Source organism: Macrotis lagotis, chromosome X (genome assembly GCF_037893015.1).
Source record: "Macrotis lagotis isolate mMagLag1 chromosome X, bilby.v1.9.chrom.fasta, whole genome shotgun sequence".
NCBI classification, from domain to species: Eukaryota; Metazoa; Chordata; class Mammalia; order Peramelemorphia; family Peramelidae; genus Macrotis; species Macrotis lagotis.
The window spans coordinates 209,470,880-209,493,591 of record NC_133666.1 but is presented as its reverse complement, the minus strand read 5'-3'; the positions used below and the strand labels follow the sequence as shown (position 1 = coordinate 209,493,591).

At 32.6% G+C, this 22,712-nt stretch overlaps 1 protein-coding gene and 1 pseudogene across 2 annotated transcripts in view; both read left to right on the top strand.

Annotated features, from left to right (window-relative positions):
* Window positions 1-22,712, top strand: part of CAMK4 (calcium/calmodulin dependent protein kinase IV) — a 209,297-nt gene that overhangs the window by 170,374 nt on the left and 16,211 nt on the right. For both annotated transcript variants that reach the window (XM_074204472.1, XM_074204471.1), the window contains 3 exons: window positions 5,600-5,675; window positions 9,701-9,827; window positions 12,533-12,685. In XM_074204472.1, the coding sequence (XP_074060573.1) occupies window positions 5,600-5,675; window positions 9,701-9,827; window positions 12,533-12,685 (356 nt within the window). The remainder of the gene's footprint in view (window positions 1-5,599; window positions 5,676-9,700; window positions 9,828-12,532; window positions 12,686-22,712) is intronic.
* On the top strand, window positions 14,056-15,970 carry LOC141503381 (uncharacterized protein C3orf38 homolog; annotated as a pseudogene).

The window sequence follows — 22,712 nt, the reverse complement described above, 5'->3', positions numbered from 1 at the left end:
CAAAGAAAACAGATCATAGAATCATAAACTTAGAATGTGAAAAAAAAATCTGAAAGACAATCAAGTCCAACCCCTAAATTATATAAGAGGAAACTGAAGGATAAGAATATTAAATGACAAAAGCATCTAAAGATACTTAACAGAGACAAAGTTTAAACTCGATTTTCCTAATTCCAACTTCAGCTCCCATTGGATTTTCAAGACCAATGACTATGCTAACATACAATAGGGGAAAAAACAAGCACATGCGCTTTTCTCTTCCTGGATCAGGGAATGTGTACCTGCTCCATGTTCCATTTCCCCATCCCCATCAGATACTGAAGGGATTGATGGGAGAGTATGACCCAGGTTTATTTGTGAATTGTGATATATTTGATTTCTGCACTTGTTTCAAAATACGAATAGTTGTTGCATTATAATTATTTATTTTGCCTATTGCTAAAGTATATTTAAGATATAAAAAATGCCATTATTATTAATGACTGGTTGATGCAAATTTAACTCTTGGTACATGGGTTCTGGGATATGCAATGTGTCCTACTATGGTACGTCACAACATGAATGGCTGGTTATGAAAATAGGAACCATCAATGAGGATTCAAGAGCTAGAGTGCTGAGTAGAGAGGGAGGTATATTTCCCTTGAACAAATTTACCTTCAGCCCCTAAGAGAATTTGATTGTAATTGTGGTAGTACTCTAACTCTGGGGACCTAGTCCTACCAGTAGAAGAATGGACAGGAATGACCAAGCTAACTCAAAGAGTGAGATGGTGTCTACATACCCAATGTGAAAGATGATATTGAGGAGGAGACATCTCAGGTACCCCACATATTGTGGTATGTTGTTGGAACAGTCACCCACTTCACTGCTATTACTCTTGCACAAAAACTGGGACCACTTTTAATCATACCAGGGGAAAAACTAGACAAAATTTTTTTCTAGTTTTTCTCAAGTTCCCAGAAGAAACTTGAATGGGGAAGGGAGAATGAAATGAGTCAAAGATGTGTGATTTGTGGGTCAGCTAGGTGGAGCAGTGGCTAAAGCACCGGCCCTGGAGTCAGGAGTACCTGGGTTCAAATCTGGTCTCAAACACTTAATGATTACCTGGCTGTGTGGCCTTGGGCAAGCCATTTAACCCCATTTGCCTCGCAAAAACCTAAAAAAAAATTTATGATTTGGGGGGGCATATCCTTCCTCTCAGAACCTGTCCCAAGTAAATACAAATTTTAGGTTCTAGGATACAGTTTACACAAAGCTGCTCTAACATAAGGAGTATCCCTTCTTGACAGTTATTCTAGAAACCGAGGAGTATGGAAGAAGAATCAAATATAGCATAGTGAAGTTGAGTACTGAACCATATTAAATTGAGTATGAGTTTAAATGCTGCCTTAGAGACTTACTGTTTGAACTTCAGCAAGTCATTTAATCTGTCTGTACTTCAGGTCCTTTACTAGAAAATAGAAATAATAACAACTTATCATCTTGTTCTTAGGATTATTCTGAATATTTGATAATGTTATATGGAGTACAGTAAGGAATATTATTATTATTATTTGATGGATTTCAGATAGAAACAGTTCATGGGACAATTACTGTTTTGCTATTCTTTTATATTTAATGATCTAGGGGCTATTTCACAGGTAGATAAAAATTACTTCTTTTTTATAGTTAAATAAAAGAATATAAATATATACTCACTGAAAGAGTAATAGAGATGATATAAATATGTCATATGTATATATTTATTTGCATATTTAATTTTGATCTATTTTTAGTTTCTTTATCTTGGAAGTTTTTCATTCAATGCAACATGTATATTGTGAATATTTGGTATAGCTTAATTTATTTAAATTCTTATTAAATGTTTATGCATCAGTTATATTCATGCAGTTGTGGTCAATATTTGAGCTTGTTATCATGCTCTGATTCCAGTTTAATTTATTGGTTGAGTTCTCAGGGATATTTTAAGGTTTATATTTGTAGAATGGTGACTTGTCATCTCTTAATTCATGAAAAAATAAGTCATATCTTACTAATATACAATAGTTGCTAAATTTTTGCAGCCTAAAATGGTATTGCACAATAGCTACATCTAATCTACATTCATCACTAAATGTGGGCTTAAGAATAATCTTTCTCTTTGCTACCCTAATCTCCTTAATTTCCATAACTGTTCTGACATTTGATTGATGTTTCCTTACTGATAATATGGTTGGCTAAGTCCTCACAGATGTTACTCATGGAAAATCTTTGGATTTTACCTCAAATGCTTAACCATTTCACAGGCTCCATCTGGAGGTAAACTTTCTTTAATTATATTCAAAAAATCCCATAGGATATTCCTGCATTTGGCATTTATTGTAGCTTAGTGAAAATGATATCTGCTTATTCCAAAAGTATTTCTGTAGGTTTTCATTTATTGATCACAGTCTGTCAGAATGTCTATCTTCTATCCCCTTTGGCAACAACGTCCTGTTTTTTGTAACTATTGTACAAGTTTTTTGTTAGGATACTTTCTAAACTGATTATGGTTCATTTTACAATTCTGAAAGTATTTATTAAGTCTGATATTGGATAGGCATTAATTGTTTAAAATGTCTTCTTCTTATTGAATTTTGATTTGAAGTTGACAATAAGTCTATTACTATTTCCAGTTGCAGCTTTCTCCTTCATGGCATTATACTTAATATGTCTTGCAAGATGGAGATGTCTCAGCATTAGCTAATTCTTGTGTTAGCTTTGTCCATTTGTTCAATTTGACTTTTATTTCAACTGAATGCCTTTAGGATCTCTCTCTTTCCTTGATCTACTTAAAGATTTTACATTTATTGAATCCAAATGACATTTTGATATCCCTGGGGAAAGATTCTGCAAGATGGAGGAGCTCTTTAAGATTTTTTACTGGAATTAAAAAGTTTGCTGCCTTCCACATAGACCCCAGTGGTTAAAATGTTGTTTTAATTTAACTTCCTCTTGAATTTAGAAACTATGTATATTTCTATTATGGAGAAATAATAGACTAGACAGAACCATCTAAGCTTTAAACTATCACTTCATAAGTGCTACATATTACATCAATTGTTTTTTTTTTACAGTATTGTACTGGTCATGTGTTTTAAATAGAAAATAGTTTTCTATTTGGCATTGCATACTTTGATATACTCACTGTAATTGTGCATATTATATATATTTGAAATATCTGAATAAGCCATGAACATGGAATTGAAGCAAGGGCCTTGTGAGTCTTACTTTGATAGAAAAAAATTAATTCTCACCTTTTTCAAAATTATTATCATTACAATGCTTACTTTTATTGAAAATTCATTCTTGTCATCTTGAGTGATAGAGTTCAGACAGAAAGTCTAGAGATAAGTTTAATGCTGTTATTATTCTACATTTAATGTCCTATGGATTATTATAAAGGTTGAAAAGAGAAAATGCAACTTCAGTAGCAAATAGAACAATGAACATGATCCTATCTCAATATTGTTTTTTATTTCTTTTGCTAAATCTCTATATTTTAAAAGCTTTTTGTTTCAGATATCTTAGAGATTATAATTTATTATTATTATTAAAATTCATTGTTATTGCTTTCTTATTCCTATTTTTATTGTTGCTATTGCTATTTTTGATTACTTAATATTACTACCATTACTAGAATGTGGGCTAAGTAGGCCAGATATGATATGATATAGCCTCGGTCTATGCTGTTTTGAAAAGATCAAAAATAATGAATATGATATTTGACTAAGTTTTACACTTAGATTTCATTAAGAATATATGTAATGTTTTTGGAATTCATAGTCCTTCAAGCAGTTAAGGAAACCATAATGTAAAAGACATAATTCGAAAAGAACTGGAAATGTATATAGCTTTTCCACTATGCATTCTTACATAGAATTCTTCCCTGTACGCCATGGACCAGAATTTGCTTTGAAGTTTTACCTTTTTGTCAGGTTTAATGGCAATAATTAGAGGTTTTGTTATAAGGAGCTCTCAGGAGCTGCAGGTTACTAAAGCAAATTGTCCAAGTTAAGTGAATTATGTCAACATTGAACTCTCTCACAAACCTTTTATTCATGATGTGCAAATTTTAAAAGTAAAATTTATATGACTAATTTATCATTGAATAATTTCCTCAGCTCTGTAAGTATACCTTGAAAGACTAATCTCTTAGTACTTTAGAATTCTGTTAAATTGAGTTGTTTGTTTCACTTAAAAGGTCACTTCTATATTATAGGAATTTTTTTCCCTTTTTTCAGAAAGCTACTTCCCCAATATATTGTTTCTTCCTCATTTCACAAAATACCCTTTGAAACTTAGAAATATTTTCATATAGACATGGAAATAATAAGTAACTCATAGAATCCTAAACTATAAAATAATAATAGGAGAATTTAAACTTGTATCAGGAATGTCTCTACCTGAATGTCAAAAAAAATGAGAAAAATGAGATGAGAACCCAATACAATGAACTGTTTCTCATGAATTACTGCAGACAATGCTATTGCCTATTAAAGTGTCCTGCACATAAGATTGATCCATAAACATTTAACAGCATTGTTTTTAATAGATGTCAGCATTTTGAACATTTATACTCTCTCTAAATCATATGAAATAAATTTCAAAATGCATAACTTGAGTGAAAGGAATCTAAACTAAATAGAAATGAAAGTATATATATCCAGTACTACTCTGTGGGAGACCACAGAAAATGATCTAATGATACAGTACTTTCTTTACATTTACAAAAGGCAATCATTTTATCCACTTGTGCTATAGAATATGAAGTATAAAACAATAAAAGTATGAGAATGACTTTTCCTTGACCTATTTCTAGCTGAACTAATTGAAAAATATGAGAACAAGATAATAATTGTAACTCACATTTAAATAGTTCCTTAAGGTTTACAAAGCACTTTATTAATTAAAACAACCCCATTTTATAATTTTAACATTTTACAATTTTATTTTAATTTTTATATTATAACTTTATTATAGTAGTTATGTTATAAAATAATGATTTTATTATAATAATTATAATTTACAATTATGAAATTTTACAATTATAACAATTCCCATTTTATAAACCAAATGACTTTAGTTTAGTATTATTTAACAAAGATATCTCTACTATTAATGTTGGGTTCAAAGCTATTATTGCATGATATTAGTAGTATTTCTAGAATTAAAGGCACAGTAGAAAAGAAGTAAAATAGATGTCAGTCCTAGCTTTATCAATAAGTCAACCTATGGGAGGTCACTTTCCAACTCTGGACCACTTTCTGCATCTATAAAATGGAAAGTTTAGACTAGATGATGAAACTATATTTCACTATATTTTTCTATGTCTAAGGTGTTTAATTTTATAAATCCCCAACACACTTTTTCTCCTTTTACCCTTTCTCAAATTAATTCAGGAACTTAGGCCATTATGCTTTTGGATAGCAGTTTGTTATCTAAGTGGGGAAAATTGGTACAAGGCTATATTTCAGTTTATATGGTGAGAGAAATGTTCTTTTCTTTTTTAATTCATTGTATCTAAAATATGAATTACAAAGAACTTGTTATTTGAAACAATGTACTATCATCTCTGCAGCACCTGAAATTCTTAGAGGATGTGCCTATGGACCTGAAGTGGATATGTGGTCCCTGGGAGTAATCACCTACATCTTGTAAGTGAAGAAAGCAAAAGTGTATTGGACTAAAACATTCTCTAGGACCTTAGGCCCCATCCATTTGGGTTGCCATCCCATAAAGAAACCATTTGTGACATTTTCATTACTCCCTAAACATATTCAAGGGAGAGGATTTTCTGCAAATCCAAAAGATCAGCACTAAATAAGTGATCAAGAAAAATAGGCACAGTCTTTGAATATGTAATTTCCTAAGTGGTAAAGGGACTTCTCTTATCTTTTCTTGTTTCCATTTATCAAATATTTTTCAACTTTGGAAGTAATCATATAGTACTGAAGATAATTAAAATTAAATTCAAATTGTTTTTACCCTGATATTGCTTTATTTTTATATATTTACAAAATTAATTAGCTAGACTGTCTTCCCCTACAATTTTCGTTCTCCTTATTTCTCTACCTGTCAAAACCTTTTTTCTTTCTTTTTAAACTTGGTTCAAGTACCACTTCCTCTATAATGTCCTGTCTCCCCAGTTCAAGAATTCTTTTTCTCTTTAAATTTTCCTAGATAATATTGCCTATCTCTCCTTTGCCTCCATCGTTCCTATCTCGTTAAAATGTTTACAAAGCATGGATTGTCTCTAAAAGAATGATGTATCCTGAGGAAGAGGATATTGGGATTCTAGTGTAAAAGCTGGAAAGGACTTTTGAGGTTAAATTCAAAATCCTTTCACTGTCCCCCAATATTTTTGAAGATGAGGAAACTGACTTATTCAGGATCATCTAACTAGTAAGTGTCTAAGGAAGAATCTGAACCTGCATCCTCCTGACTGCAAATAATGTCCCTTCTACCATTTTATGTTACTTCCCAATAGGTTCAATAAGTGTTGATGTCAGAATGTAACCTTTTTTCCTTTATACTCTGGGAAAATAAATCTAATAGCATTTCACATATTTTAAATAATACTAAATTGTGATCATTCATTGAAAGCACTTTCTCTTCCATTCATCTCACTCATTAGCACTTTAGGTGCTTTATTTTTATGTATGTTATCTTTTCTCTGAATAAGAATACCAACAGAAGTTATATCCAAGTTATCATTCTTAACTTGATTTACTTTCTTTTTTAAAATAAAGCTTATTGGTGCTTTTTGTTTTTAAGTTATCTAAACTTCTTCTTGGATTCCTCCCTCTCCTCCTTTCCATATAACAAAGACTATTTTTAAGAAAGAAGAGAAAGAGAAAAAACAATTAGCAAAAGCAATCAATATATTAAAAAATTGAAAACATAATGTCCACACCTGTAGACTTACTATCTCATCGTTCATGTCATTTCATTGCTTCTAGCCCTTCTTCCCACTGTCCTTCTTTTAAAAGTCTAAGTCTCTTCCTCTAGTTCAGGAGTTTGGTGGTGAGAGCTGAATTATTCCTAGTCTAAAGAGTCAGGGCAGATAATACAGGCTAATTTTCTTTTTGCCTGTATGCTGATCAGAATCATAAATGTGAAAAAGATGGAAAATCTCCAACTGTGAAAAGAGCTAACAGTTCTGCACACAAACCAGCAGTTATCTTTAGGATTAGCATCTTGGACTTATACCATGTGGAGACCAGGCAAAGGTATTTTAATGACAGAATGCTTTTGCCCTACATCTGATATGATGATTTTCTGATTGTCTATAGCATCTGATTATTTTATTTCCTCTGTGTCTCAACATGAATTTTATGTTTATCTCTGTCTCAACTAATACTCAATCCTGACATAACTGGAGATAGAGAAGATACATTCAAGTAGTATACATCTATTTGTTATTTCCCCCTTTCGTATTTTAGTTGCTAGGAAGCAACATAGATTGAATCAATTAATCATCTTGAAAGATTCATGCTTGTGCCAAAATAAAAGCACAATACATTAATGAACATATTCAGTGATAATTCTGCCAGTGGATAACAACACCTATTTTTCCTACAGTACTCAGAGAAGCACCTTCCTTTGCACAGACCATGAAGAGAATTCACTCAGTAAAGGCTGACTGATGAGGACTTAGTACATTTTCATTTATGCTTCTTGGCAAAGAACATTTAGTAAAATTTAGGAAACTTCAAATTGAGATGAAATTATTATCATCCTTCAAAGTGCTTTCCTTTTCTTTTGAATATGTAGTTACGTTCTGGATACTTCATAGAATACAAATTAATTTTTTGGTCTTGAATACAGGAAATGTTCTGTCCCTTCCTTCCTCCCCCATTGCACCTTCCAAAGTCAAAATCCTAGGTAAGCAGCAGTGCATACAAGATGCTCTAGTAAGTGTACAAAGGGAATATTTGACAGAGTGTCTGTCTTCAGCCATTCTGCAGATGACTTCTGTCCATCCCATCCTCAATACCTACATTCATTTCCATTGCAGACTATTCTCCAGATTACTTGAGAAAAGAACATTATCTTCTCTGTTCTCATGGCCAGATTGGACAGGGATCTTCTTTTTTCCCTTTCCTACTCAGTATCATCCAGTATGTGGTTGCTCCAAGCAGAATGATATTAAATTAATTTAATTAATTTAAAAGTTAAAGTTAAAAGAATGGTAGAGTCTAGAAGAACCATATTTCAAATCTCATCTTTGACATTGTCATCCTGGGCATGTATGTCTCAATCTCTTTGGGGCATCATTTCCAAATTTGAAAAATGGAGATAATAATAACTTTATTGTCTCAAATTGTTATTGTTAGCATTAAACAAAATAGTGGATTATAAAATATTTTGTAAGCCTTAAATTTCTAAAATTAAAAAAAGTATTTTGCTTAATGCAAAGCATGAAAACAATGCAATTATCAGATTGTCTTCTGTGGAGGGGAGGGGAGGGGAGGGAAGGGAGGGGGGAATTGTAAAATTCAAAACCTTATAAAAATGATAGGTAAAATAAAAAAAAAAGTTAATTTTTATTTAAGAATGTAGGCAACATGGAGCAGCTAGATGATGCAGTGGAACAGAGCACCAGCCCTGGAGTCCAGAGAACCTGAATTCAAATCCAGCCTCAGACACTTATTAATTGCCCAGCTGTGTGACCTTGGGCAAGTCATTTAACCCAATTGCCTTAAATAAAAATAAAATTTTTAAAAAAGAATGTCAATAACATGCCATAGCTTTCAGGGAAAGAATTAAGCAAAATGGGAGTCCTTTACCTCTCTAATTCTAGTTTTTATCATTTATGGACTTAGACATGATGATGATTTTTTCCCACTCTTTAATTCCTTTATCTATTAAACCAGTGCAGATCATGAATATCTACCTGTTAGTTTTCTTTAATACAAGACTTTAATTTCCATTCTCGGTAGCCCACATTGGCAATAAAGTCAACAAATAAAGCCAGCAAATCTCAGCCTCCCAAAAAATAATTTATACGATTTTGAAAAAGTCACATAAATCTTGACACATACTTTGTTATTTTTTCATTCTGTTAGATCTCTATTCTTTCAGTAATTTTTGAAATGGAATAGTAACTTTTGTAGAGTATAATATTTTAACTCATTAACATCTCTAAAATTTGGAGATTGCAATGAATGAAAATGTAAAAATCTTCCCTATCCCATTGCTCAAATTTCTTCTCAAAAGCATTTTCTATTTTCTTCCATTCTTTACATCAGGAAATATGCAAAATTCTCTCTCCCTTTTTTTATTTCCTGAGGAAAGTAAGATACCTGTCATAGAAAACTGTGTGCTTGAATTCCTATTCTATCCTATGGATAGGTGGCGTAGTGGATAGAGCACTAGCCCTGGAGTCAGGAGTACCTGAGTTCAAATCTGACTTCAGACACTTAATAACTACCTAGTTGTGTGGCCTTGGGCAAGTCACTTAACCCCATTACCTTGCAAACAAAAAACCTGATTTCTTGAGAACATCATAGTTAATTTCTGTTATGAAGTTAAAGGGAAGCTTAACAAAATGTCTTGTCTATCAAGAGTTTGCTTACCCTGAGGAAAATACCATTAACAGAGAAGGATGAGTTTTTATTCAGGAGTAAAATATGCTTAACTGTTTAATAAAGTTGTTCATTATCTCTTTCCTCCTCAGACTTTGTGGATTTGAACCATTCTATGATGAAAGGGGAGATCAGTACATGTTTAAGAGAATTCTGAACTGTCATTACCGCTTTGTCTCCCCCTGGTGGGATGATGTGTCTTTGAATGCCAAGGATTTGGTAAGATGGACAAAAAAAATACCTTTAAAAAATCAGATTAAGGAGAAAAACAACATATTATTTGTCAGTCATGGTTTAAGCTGTTGTTCCTGTATAATGCATGTGAAGTTTTTTCCATTTAGATAAACAATTTTAGTATGAGTAATGTTCTTATCCATTTGTAATTTGACTGTGGGAATTTAGGGGGCAACTGTAGAAAGAGCATTGACCTACAGGAGATTTGTTTTTCTCATTCAAGCCTCTAACTATGTTATTTTAGGCAAGTTCCCCATCACCACCCGAGCATCTTTGTGTTTTCAATTCTATGTCTCTAAAGTAGGGTACAAGATGCTTCTCAAAATTCCTTCTAATATCTATTAATTTAAAATGTAAATAGTTCTAAAAATGAACAGAAGAGATTATAAAATGTTTAAATAAATTCTAGTTTTATTACATTCAAGATCATTCAGTGATAACTTAATGCTAACAAAGGTCTTTTAATCAATGGACAAGGAATTTTATTCAGCTATAATTATATGATTATTTGTATTCAAATGAATTTTTTTCTATAAAGTTCTTCAGGGTCCTTAAGGCTTCTTTCTGGTGATTTCATTATTGCCTGAGCACTACAAATTTGCTAAAATGAAACTTAGTAAATTCTTTCATTTTAGAAAATAAAAATTCTCATCCAGATTATCATAAATTTCTTATTGGTATATCTTTAAAGTACTTGATTCTACATCCTCCCTACTAAAAGACATGACTGTGAACACATTTAGTTAGAGCTAAAGTTTCTCCTAGAATTCAGATAGATTCTCCTGCTACTTACTGGTTCTATGAGTCTGGACAAGTCTCTTAAATGTTGAGAGAATTCTTCTTATGAAAAGGAAGATAATCCTACTATAGGAACATTATGAAGAGCTTTATACTTTAAATATCAGTCATTATTAATTTTCACTATTCATCTTTAAGTCAAACAAATAATATTTTTGAAAACAAAATTACTTCATTCATTCAGCAAACATTTATTAAGTGCTCAGTGGAGATCCAAACACAAAAATAAAATGTCCATGTTCTCAAAGAGTTTACATTATATTGAAGGCAAACAATTTGAACACAGGTAAATAAATACAAAATATATTCAAAATAATTTCCAGGGTAAGTATAGAGGTGTGAGGGATAAACACTTAAAGAAATCAGGCAGACTTCTTCAAAGAAGTAGCATTTCTACTGAAATGTTGCTTAAAGGGAACTAGGCATTCTAGGTGATTGAATGAGGCAGGAAAGACAAGGGATATGAGCACAGAGATAAGGAAATAGATAGCTACAAATAAAGAAGAGCATGTATGCCACTATAGCTAGAACTTGGTTTACATGAAGGAGAACATACAATGAAACTGTTAGCTAGAACCAGATTGTGGAAGTATTAGAAGTCAAAATTTGCATTTATCTAAGATGCAGGAGGGAACCTTTAGAGCTTCTTAAGTAGGGTGGTGACCTATCAGCTTTACAGGATGTACTGGAGAGAGGAGAAACTGAAGGTCAGGAGAACAATTAGAATGCTGTTATTCTAGTAATAAATATAAAATTAAAGAATAATGGAATATGAAAGACTACTATTTCTATCAGTCATACATTATCTCAACTTCAGAAATAAAGGCGCCATCCTATTTGTAATGGATTATGTAATTTTGATTCATTATACTTTCTTAGATTATAAAGTGTATTTGAATTCAAATAAACACCTCAACTAACATCTGGGAAGTGGTTCAGGTATTCTAAATAAAACAGACACCAGCATGATAAAATATTTCCCCATGAGTCATTTATGAAAAAAAGAACACATATAAATAATCAAGGCTTCTTGTAGAAAACTATATGTAGAATGTTGGAGTTGGAAGTTACTTTTCCGATTATTCAGTCATGATTTTTTAGAAATACAGAGATAGAACCCAGAATTACTGGTGATATGCTTTTTCTTCATGACCCAAAGTTTCTTCCATGATGATCAAAGACCACAATTGCCTGTCAAGCTAGTTGGAATTCATCCAAATTACCTGCATTTTAGTGACTGTCATTCCTCATGAATAATGCCAAAGCCCCAGTGATAAAGGACATTCCTGTAATTAAAACTAATCTCAGGTCATTGACTATTTTGTTTTCAACAGATTTTTTCTCAAAGGAAAGTTTGTAGCACATAATTCAGAGACCATAATTTAGAACTAGAAGAGTCCTTAAACTCATCTAAACCTCTCATTTTTACAAATGAAACAAGTACTACAACTCTAATGGTATCCATACTTGCCTTTCTTGACCTTACAACTATTGGCACAAGAAGTCATTTGACTTTTATGATCTCTGAATGTCTATCATTTTGCTTCTCTTTCTTTACCCAGACAGGTGAGAGTATATCCTTTTATTTTAGAGATAAAGGATTTGAAGCCTTGAGTGATGAAATGATTTGTCCCAGTGCTACATAAGTAGTATTGAATAACCCATGATTCAAACCTAACTCTTTTTTATTCAATCACATTATCTTCTTATCTGTACTCTCTTAGAGCTATAGCCAGAAGTAATGTGCAGGCTTTTGGTATTTGCAGGCCAAGTGGCATACCAGAACCCATTATGTCAGCATATAGTTTTTGCAAATAGATTTCTGTCCTTCCTCATGTTTATTTTGAAATTAATATCCCCACTAAGGAGGCCATCATGCTTTATTGCTATAGGTAAAGAAACTAATCGTATTGGATCCTAAGAAGCGTTTGACCACCTTCCAAGCTCTGCAGCACCCTTGGGTCACAGGGAAGGCAGCCAATTTTGTACATATGGACACTGCCCAAAAGAAACTCCAAGAATTCAATGCCCGGAGAAAGCTCAAGGTAAGAAATTGCAAGGAGAAAATACTCATTTTATTAGGAAATTCAGGAGTTTTCTAATCAGTAAAATGTTAAAGTTTCAACATGCCTCATCAAATTTATATATTAAGAATTTTATAATATATTAAAATTGGAATGAAATTAGACATCATCTAATCTAATCCCTTCATTTTATATTGGAGGAAATTGAAGCTTAGAGAGAGAGAGTGACTTAATCAAGGTAATACAAAAAAAAATTTGTGGTCCCAGACCCCACCACAGTGCAACTCTGATTTGAAATTCTGAAAACTCAAATTGGTATAGGATGCTATTCTTTTCCCTAACACTTGTTATACCTCTCACATTGCTTCTTAAGAATGAGAAATTTGGGGGCAGCTAGGTGGCTCAGTGGATAGAGCACCAGCCCTGGAGTCAGGAGTACCTGAGTTCAAAGGCCTCAGACCCTTAATAATTACCTAGCTGTGTGGCCTCAGGCAAGCCACTTAACCCCATTTGCCTTGCAAAAAAAAAAAGCTAAAAAAAAAAAGAATGAGAAATTTTTCTGTGCATACCCTTTGACCCAGCAATACCACTACTGGGTCTATACCCTGAAGAGATTATGAAAAAAAGGGTAAAAACACCACTTGTACAAAAAATATTGATAGTGGCCCTGTTTGTGGTGGCAAAGAATTGGAAATTGGGGAATGTCTTAACAAACTGTGATATATGTATATCATGGAACACTATTGTTCTATCAGAAACCAGGACAGGTGGAAATTCAGGGAAGCCTGGAGGGATTTGCATGAATTGATGCTGAGTGAGATGAGCAAAACCAGAAAGGCATTGTACATTCTAATAGCAACATGGGAGTGATGACCAATCTTGATGGACTTGCTTATTCTATCAGTGCAACAATCAGGGACAATTTTGAGATATCTGCAATGGAGAATACCATCTGTATCCAGAGAAAGAATCATGGAGTTTCAACAAAGACCAAAAACTATTACCTTTAGTTTAGGGGAAAAAACCCATTATTATGTAATTTTGCTATCTCTTATCCTTTATTTTTCTTCCTTAAGGATATGATTTCTCTCTCATCACATTCAACTTAGAGCAATATATACCATGGAAACATTGTAAAGACTAAAAGACTGCCTTCTGTGGGGGGGGGGGGTGGAAAGTAAGATTGGGGGGAAATTGTAAAACTCAAAATAAATAAAATCTTAAAAAAAAGAATGAGAAATTTTTCCTACATTAATTCTATTAAGGACAAATTGCTGAAAAAACTAATCATATTATTTATATTTTTTTCATCTAACAAAAATTAAGAAGAATGGTTTACATCATTTTTTCAGATTTTATTAAATAAATATTTTATTTTTCCAACTACGTACATGATAGTTTCTACTGATCACTGTTTTTTTTGCAAGGTTTTGAGTTTTACAGTTTTTTCTCTCTCCTCCCATTAGAAGACTATCTGATTTAGTCTTTATATTTGCATCCATGTATTCATCAATATTTAGTCCCTTACCTGGGGGTCAATATATTGGCTTTCAATAAGATGAAACTGGAGGACTGTTGTGATCTGCTAGGCCTAATGGAAATTTCTAAAATTCCCACTGCCTGGTTCAGCCCCAAGATGGCCAAAATGCCATTCATGCTATATTAGCTTCTAGTCAAAGTGTTGAAAACTTTCTGGAGAGTCTACAGAGAAATAATATTTTAGGATCTAGTAATGAAAGGAGATAGTTCCAGGTTCTGAAAAGCACATTCTTATTCAATATGCAATAAATCATTAGAACAAACCAAAGGTAAAGGAGGAAAAAAAAAACAAAAGACTTTTTGAACTATATGAACAAGAAAAAAAAAGAGAAAAAGAACAATGACAATATGATGATTGTTACAAATTAGGAGAAGAATTCTGCCTGTGACTCTTTGAACTTCTCAACTCTCAGCATCCTCTCTTTGGACCACCTCAACAAAAATGGAGACCACAACATTTCTGGGATGATGTCAAACTAAAATACATAAGAACAAAATAGACTTTGAGTTCAAAACTAGTGAGCCTTCATTACTTTCTCTGGTGAAAGAAGAGTTTATATTTCTTAAAAACCAAGCTAGATTGCAGTGAGCTGAAGTTTGTGTCCTCTCCCCATGGATTAGTTGTAGTTGAAGTTGCTAGCTGACCACTGAGGCACTTTGTGTTTAGGCATCTTTGAACAGAATTCCCTTGAATTCAGAGTGACTCTGGAAGAAACTTCCAATGAATTAGAATCATTATATAATGGAAATGGAACAACATTTCTATATAATAGAAATTAAGTACTGCTTATTGAAACCCCTGTTTTGTGCAGGTAAAGTAGAAACCAAGGATTTTATCATGAAAACGAGTCAACACTTAACATGTATGAACTGGAATTATCTAATCCTCCAAAACTCTTGATCACTGTATGTTAAATTTAAAACTTTTTATTCTAAACCTCTTCAACTTTTGCTGTACTAGCATTGCTCAGAAGATTTTAGGCTTGCAGGGCTGGCATGTTTCAGCTGAGATACCTTTTTTTGTTTGTTTGTTTGTTTGTTTAGATTTTTCAAGACAGTGGGGTTAAGTGGCTTGCCCAAGGCCACACAGCTAGGTAATTATTAAGTGCTGAGGTCAGATTTGAACTGAGGCACTCCTGACTCAAAAGCTGGTGCTCTATCCACTGCACCACCTAGCCACCCCTGAGATACCTTTTATGACTAAAAACTAAAATTTTATGTCAATACTTGTCTCTTTCCACTTCCATTTGGGCAAATATTATGAGCTCTTGATACTGATCATCAAATAAATTTAACTTCAGATTTCATAATTCACAAGTAAATATCAACATTAAGTTAGATGATGCTTATTCATAATTTTACAGTCATTTTGGGGGGATGTATATGGATGAAGCAAATATAATTTGCTAGACAAATTAAATTAAATTAATTAAATGAAATTAAATCCACTAAACTTTAACTAAAATATTGTAAATCACTTTATGGAAAATCACTCCCCAGATTTCACCATCTCTTTACACATTAGCATCTTGTATTCATTAATCACAAAATAATTTTATAAATGATCTGCAAACCAAGAGACTGATGAAGAATTGTCAGAATGTTAAACAAATGGCCTCAACTCAAATTCTGTCTGTTCATGAGTACATACACACACACACACACATACACACACACACACACACACACACACACACACACACACACACACACATCCCTATTCCTTCCACATCATAGGAATTAAGAGTGCAGCACCCCTGGTTCTGGAAAATGTGTGTAAAATTTTTTGACCCTCTCTTCATCCAAGAAAAGTCTGAATTTTCTTTTATGATATATCTAATTTGGATTAGGTGTTTGGCCATAGACTTTACATTGTCTGCTGATCTTTGTGTATTGTTCTCTGGGTTCTGTACAACTCCTCCAAAATTCCCATTTAATTTCTTATGCTGATCTGCAATATATCAAAACCTTGATAGGGAAAATCACCATGTGGAAGGGATAACTGTACATGTCCATATATATATATGTGTGTTTGCATGGATATATGTGTTTGTATAATATACAAACACACATACACACACACACACACACACACACACATACAGATTTTTATTTCCCCATGAATTAGACATAGCTGATAGCTAATAGTGTCTTAGAAATACTGTATAATTTCATTCTTTTGATTGAGACAATACTAAAAGGGTTCCAAGGCAGAGCAAAGAAATGCATTTGTAAGAAAAATCTTTTATAGATGTGTACCTTATATTTAAATGTAAGTAGCACAACTATAGTGCCAAAATTTTGTGATAGGCTAGGGGAAGCCAATTCTATTTTAAAGAATTTTCAAAATTCTAAGTTACCATGTAGTGGTACTCGGGCTAGGTAGGATCTTTCCCATGCAGAATTGACAAATAACATGGAATTTTCCACTTTACATGTATATGTATATGAACATGTATGTATAAAATGGACAACACATACATATGTGAAAAACTATATATGTTATATATATATATATGTGTGTGTGTGTGTGTGTGTGTGTGTGTGTGTGTATTTTTTCAGGAAAATTGTCCTAATGTTTGAATTTAATTCTCCAAAGGCTATGTACAACATTTTAACAGTTAGCTTTTAGAAACTTAGAAGTCATTTAAAAATTATTAAATCTAGAATTCAAAATTCTAAAAATATAAGTTACTTAGGAAAGAATTCCCTTTGACAAGAATTGTTAGGAAAATAAAAATTGTTAGTAAGCAATCTAGAAGAAATTAGGCTTAGATTAATACCTTATTCTACACTTCACAATGAATTCAAAATGAACACACATCATGAATATTAAACAAATCATATCCACAGATGTGGATAGGAAATGTTTTCTTAAACAGTTAGCTAAGGACAAAATCCAGAACTGAAGTAATTTAGAAAGCTATTTAAGTCATCTATTTTTGAGAGAGTTGAGAAAGGGATGGCCTATCTCTCCCCACAGTGTCTGTAACACATTATATAGAATTCAAAGGAAGGACAAGAAAACTAATGGGAAAAACTCATATTCTTTGCAACAGCCTTTGGATCTGACTGGATTTCTAGTCAGCATAACCGAGGTCCTCGGTTAAGCATTAAAAAACTATATAGACTCTGAGCATCAAAGTCTAATTTCAACTAAACAGAGCTAGACTCAAATAATGCGATATTTTTCCACACCAGATAAAATAGCTAATTTTGAATAAATGAAATTGAAAAGTTTCTACACAAATTCCTATATTAAGCTCTTGCATTAAAAATGTAGCATATAGGGGTGGCTAGGTAACACAGTGGATAGAGCACCAGCCCTGGAGTCAGGAGTACCTGGGTTCAAATCTGGCCTCAGACATTTAATAATTACCTAACTGTATGGCCTTGGGCAAGTCACTTAACCCCAGTGCCTTGCAAAAACTAAAAAAAAAAATGTAGCATATGAAGAGAAATAATTAATTGGGGATGGAGGTGGGAAATCTTTGATAAGAATATGCTATCCAAGATATATAGTCAATGAACAGAAATATAAAATCCATATCCATTCCCCAAGAAAGTCAAAGAATTTGAATAAATAATTGTAAAAAGAATTATAAAGCATTAAAAATTATATGTAATGTTTCAAACTGCTAATAGAAAAAGGCAAATCAAGACAGTTTTTTAATATTATGGATGAAGTTTCATCCTAGAAAGAATTTGAGAAAAATGCACCTTCCTCTTTTCTTTGCAGAGGTAGAAGACTATGGGTATGTACTAATGAGCACAATTGACATATTGATCTTATTTTTACTAAAATCTTAAAAAAAGTCTTTGTCAGAAGAGATGACTTACATAGTAGGGAAGAGTAAAAAGATATATTCAGAAAAAGAATGGTAATTTAAAAATAATTTTTCTGTACAACTATGTTATTGAAATCCTTATTTTATTTCTTAGTTCAGAATAAAAGTAACAAAAAAATTTTAAGTTATCGATGAAAAACTCTATGGTTATTGGTGAGCACTTATAAAGACTGATGCAGAATGATATAAACTGAATGAGAAAGACAGCACATACAATGATTGTAAAAATATAAGTGAAAAGCAAAAAAAAAAGATGAATTCCTACATAATGATCATGTCCAATCTTTTTCCTAGAGGAGAACTAAGAAAATGTACTTCCCTTCCTTATAAGGCACAGAAGATTGCATATATTCTAAGAGACAGTCAGTATATTGCTTAACTGTCTTTCTTTCTTTTTCATCTTTGACACAAAGGACAATTAACAGAGGCATATTCAGAAATTACCTTTTAAAACAAAAGGTAGGGGGAAGCTAGGTGGCATAGTGGATAAAGCACTGGCCCTGGAGTCAGGAGTACCTGGGTTCAAATCTGGTCTCAGACACTTAATAATTACCTAGCTGTGTGGCCTTGGGCAAGCCACTTAACCCTGTTTGCCTTGCAAAAACAAAAAAAAAATCTAAAAATAAATAAATAAAACAAAAGGTAGAAATAAAGTAAAATTAATTTAAAATAACAACAAAAGTAACAAATCTGAGAACATGGACAAAGATGACAGGAGATGAAAATAGTGTTCAAGGGGTTATGAAAAGATAGACATACTAATATTTTGCTGGTAGTGCTGTCAATTTATATGATGAATTTGGAAAGTAATTTAGAATTATGCAAATAAATAAAATGACTAAAATGGCTAAACTTTTTGACCCAGAGATTCTACTTAGCTATATGCCTCAAGAAGGTCATTGACAAAAAGAAATATCCCTCTATATGTCAAAATATTAATAGCAGAACTTTTGGGGATAATAAGGAAATGAAAAAGTAAGTGCTTATCAGTTGGAGAATAGTCACAAATTTTCAAGCATGAATATAAATGGAATATGACTATACTGTTAAAAAAAGGCAAGTAATGGTGAACAAAGTGAAACATGAAAAGATTCACTTGAACTGATGCAGGCTGAAATAGGCAGTATCAAAAAAAATAATACATGTGATCCCAGTGATGTAAATGGAAAGAACTATTATCCTTAAGCAATTTAAAATAAATGTTGTAAAATGTCTACAAGCTTGACTTCAAAAAGAAAATATGAAAAGATAGTCTTGCTTTGCAGGGAAGATAAATGGTGGGTTGTAGATTAAATGTACAATGCTTCATATGTTGTCAGATTTTTTTCTAATATATTGATTGGTATTTCTAATTTTTTACTTATTTTTTTCCCTTTTGTAAAAAGAATTCTTTGTTGCTTGGGATAGGTCTCTGAAAGGAGGAGGAAGGGGAAAATTTGGGCTATAAAGACAAAAACTATATTATAAATATATAAATCACATATATATTCTTAAAGTTCATAAATCTAAAATTTATTTTAAAAGTAATATACATAAGCATAAAAATTTTAAAGTAAAAACAAAAAATCTGTCAATGATTACAATATTATTCATATTTATTCAAAATATTTGACTACCCATATCCATAAACATAGAATGTTTAATTTCTACCTGAGTGTTTTGAAAGTAATATTTGAATTTGTTAAGTGGATTGATACAATGGCCTTTGTAAGATGTATGAGTGATGCTATTGAATATTTGTTAAGCAAGATGTTATTGAAATTTGATGGAGCCTCTTCAAGAGTAAGATTTTTAAAATTCCATCTGTTTCATTCCTTCACTTAAGAGGTATTTTATACATATCTATGATTTTGTAAGATACTATACCAGGTACAAGAGATACAGACACCTAAAATACAGTATCTGTCCTCAATGAACTTCCAATATAACAAAAATAATAAAAATGAGACAATAATCAATGCTATAGATACTATACTATATATATACTATAGATACTATTAGATCAGATGAAGAATTACTTCTAGTTGATGTGAGACGAACCACTTTAGTACAATCCCTGCAAGGACTCTTAAAAAGTGGCACAGTGTATAACACACTAGCTCTGGAGTCAGGAGTACCTGACTCAAATCCAGCCTCAGACACCTAATAATTGCCTACCTGTGTGACCTTGGGCAATTCATTTAACCCCATTGCCTTGCAAAAACCAAAAAAAGTGATGAACTCCTTCCAGAAACTCCATTTAAGGAGTGTGTAAATTGAACAATTCATCCTCCTTGGACTATAGCCCAGCCAGGACACTGTCACTTGCTGATTCTTATATTTCTGTTGATAAACTCTCACTGCTAGTCTATCCAAGTCATCTGCTGAAATGATCTTTTCTGAGCTTCAAGTTTTTAGTGTTTTCTACTGTGATGTCTACTCCATGAAATGATATTTTCTGTTTACCCCCTAAATTAAAGCTGATTCATTACCCCTTCTCCAAAGAGGAAGGGACATTTCTGCAATAACCTTGAGCAGAGGATGATTTTGTATCTTTTATGAATCAAACTTACACCTGTACTCAATCAACCAGCAAAAAGATATCTATCTTTTGAAATATTTTGTTTCTGACGAAGTGTCCACTCCACCAAGTAGGAAGTTTGCTATTTGATTTTAAAAGAGAAAATCCACATAAACTCTCATCATATTCAGTGTTGATGAAAATTGTCCTAGAGCTTAGCATAAAGACTGGAAGGGGGGCAGCTAGGTGGCGCAGTGGATAGAGCACCAGCCCTGGAGTCAGGAGTACCTGAGTTTAAATTTGGCCTCAGACACTTAATAATTACCTAGCTGTGTGGCCTTGGGCAAGCCACTTAACCCCATTTGCCTTGCAAAAAACCTAAAAAAAAAAAAAAAAAAGATTGGAAGGGAATGGTTTGGTGGGGTAATCTTTGTCTTTCATTCCTACCATTGTACCCATATCACTGCTATACATTTTTTACAAGAAAGTAAGCAATTTTTTAAAAAGAATATAAATTCCTAGCTACTAGGATACAAATAATCACAACATTCAGATAAGTAGATATTTTATTGCATTCTACTTTTATGAGAAAAAATACAAAGCTCAGAAAACCTTCTGTTTACCTGAGATTAAAAAATATGAATCTTCAGCATATGTTATTGGGTCAGTGTAGCTTCAAATAAATCTCCTATGCTTTTTTTTTAACCCGAAACATCACCATGAAATGATCATTGAAGTTCAGAGTGATGATTCTGAGGAACTCCAAGATCCTTAAGTGGCTTCTGATTCTTTAGAGGAAAAAATTCTATAGAAACAATTTTCTTTATTAATATGTTCAGCCAATATCCATATATAAATAGCTAAAATCCTTCCTTCCAGAATCCTTTAAAACAATTAGAACATCTTTAGATAACTTTCAAATAATTGGCATATAGTTAGAGAGGTGTTCCTAAATTCTAGATATAGCAAATATAAGGTACATTAGATTCCAAATAAGATGACATTTGAATTATTAACCTTCACTGAACATAAAGTTTGTTGTTGCAGCTTCTTAGCTCCATGCTGAAATATTATTTCTTGGATCAAAACAAAACAAAAAGATTTTCTTAACTTCAACCTTATATTAAATGCTTACTCTTTGTTTCAGAAGTTTATTCACTTTTATCCAAATATACTCACATCATTCTCAAAAAGAAAATAAGATTCTTCAGGAACTTAGTCTTATACATATAATAATTTCAAAACAGTAATGTACACTCATGGAAAACATCATCTTCTGACGCTGACTTTTGGGACACAGACTTCTAGCAATGGAAATATTTTGAAAATAATATAACATTATAAAAAATCAAAAGAGAATAAAATACTATAAGACTTAGGGAAAAAACAGTAATGTAACTCTGTTACTTATACCATGGATTGGCAACAAATCTAGATCAAAAGAGCAAGAACCCTTTCCACTTGCAACCACCACCACAACTCCAATTGCTTTTAACATTAACCCAATACCTAACCAATTCAGCATTACTCTAAGTAATATCATTACATCATTGCAATGAACTTACAGAGTTGAAAGTTTTGTAGAACTTACTATGTAAATACTTCTACAAACCATTCCTCTTCTGAATGTTGATCCTTCTTAAAAACAATAGAGGGTGGCTAGGTGGCGTAGTGGATAAAGTACCGGCCCTGGAGTCAGGAGTACCTGGGTTCAAATCCGGTCTCAGACACTTAATAATTACCTAGCCGTGTGGCCTTGGGCAAGCCACTTAACCCCATTGCCTTGCAAAAAAAAAAAAACCCAACAACAACAACAATAAAAATATTCCTGATGTGAAGATTAAATCATTAAAAAATCATTTCTGTATTAGACAGAAGCTTGCAGATCTGCAGCAGCAGGCCAGGTTCACTTTTCAGAAATTTCATGGCTCAAAATTGGCTTATTTCCCAGGGCTGATTGACCTTGCCTAGATCAACAGGGAACTGGTTTTGTTGTTCCCATCTGCCTAATCATCTATCCTGTGGTGGGCTGCATGCCCCAACCCTAAGGTTTCTTCCTTATGAAATAACTTCAAATAATTTAGGAAAAAATAGTAAGTACTTTTTTAACTCTAGTCAAAGGTAAAAAAATCCAGACTGTTATAAAACAAGGGCTGATAAA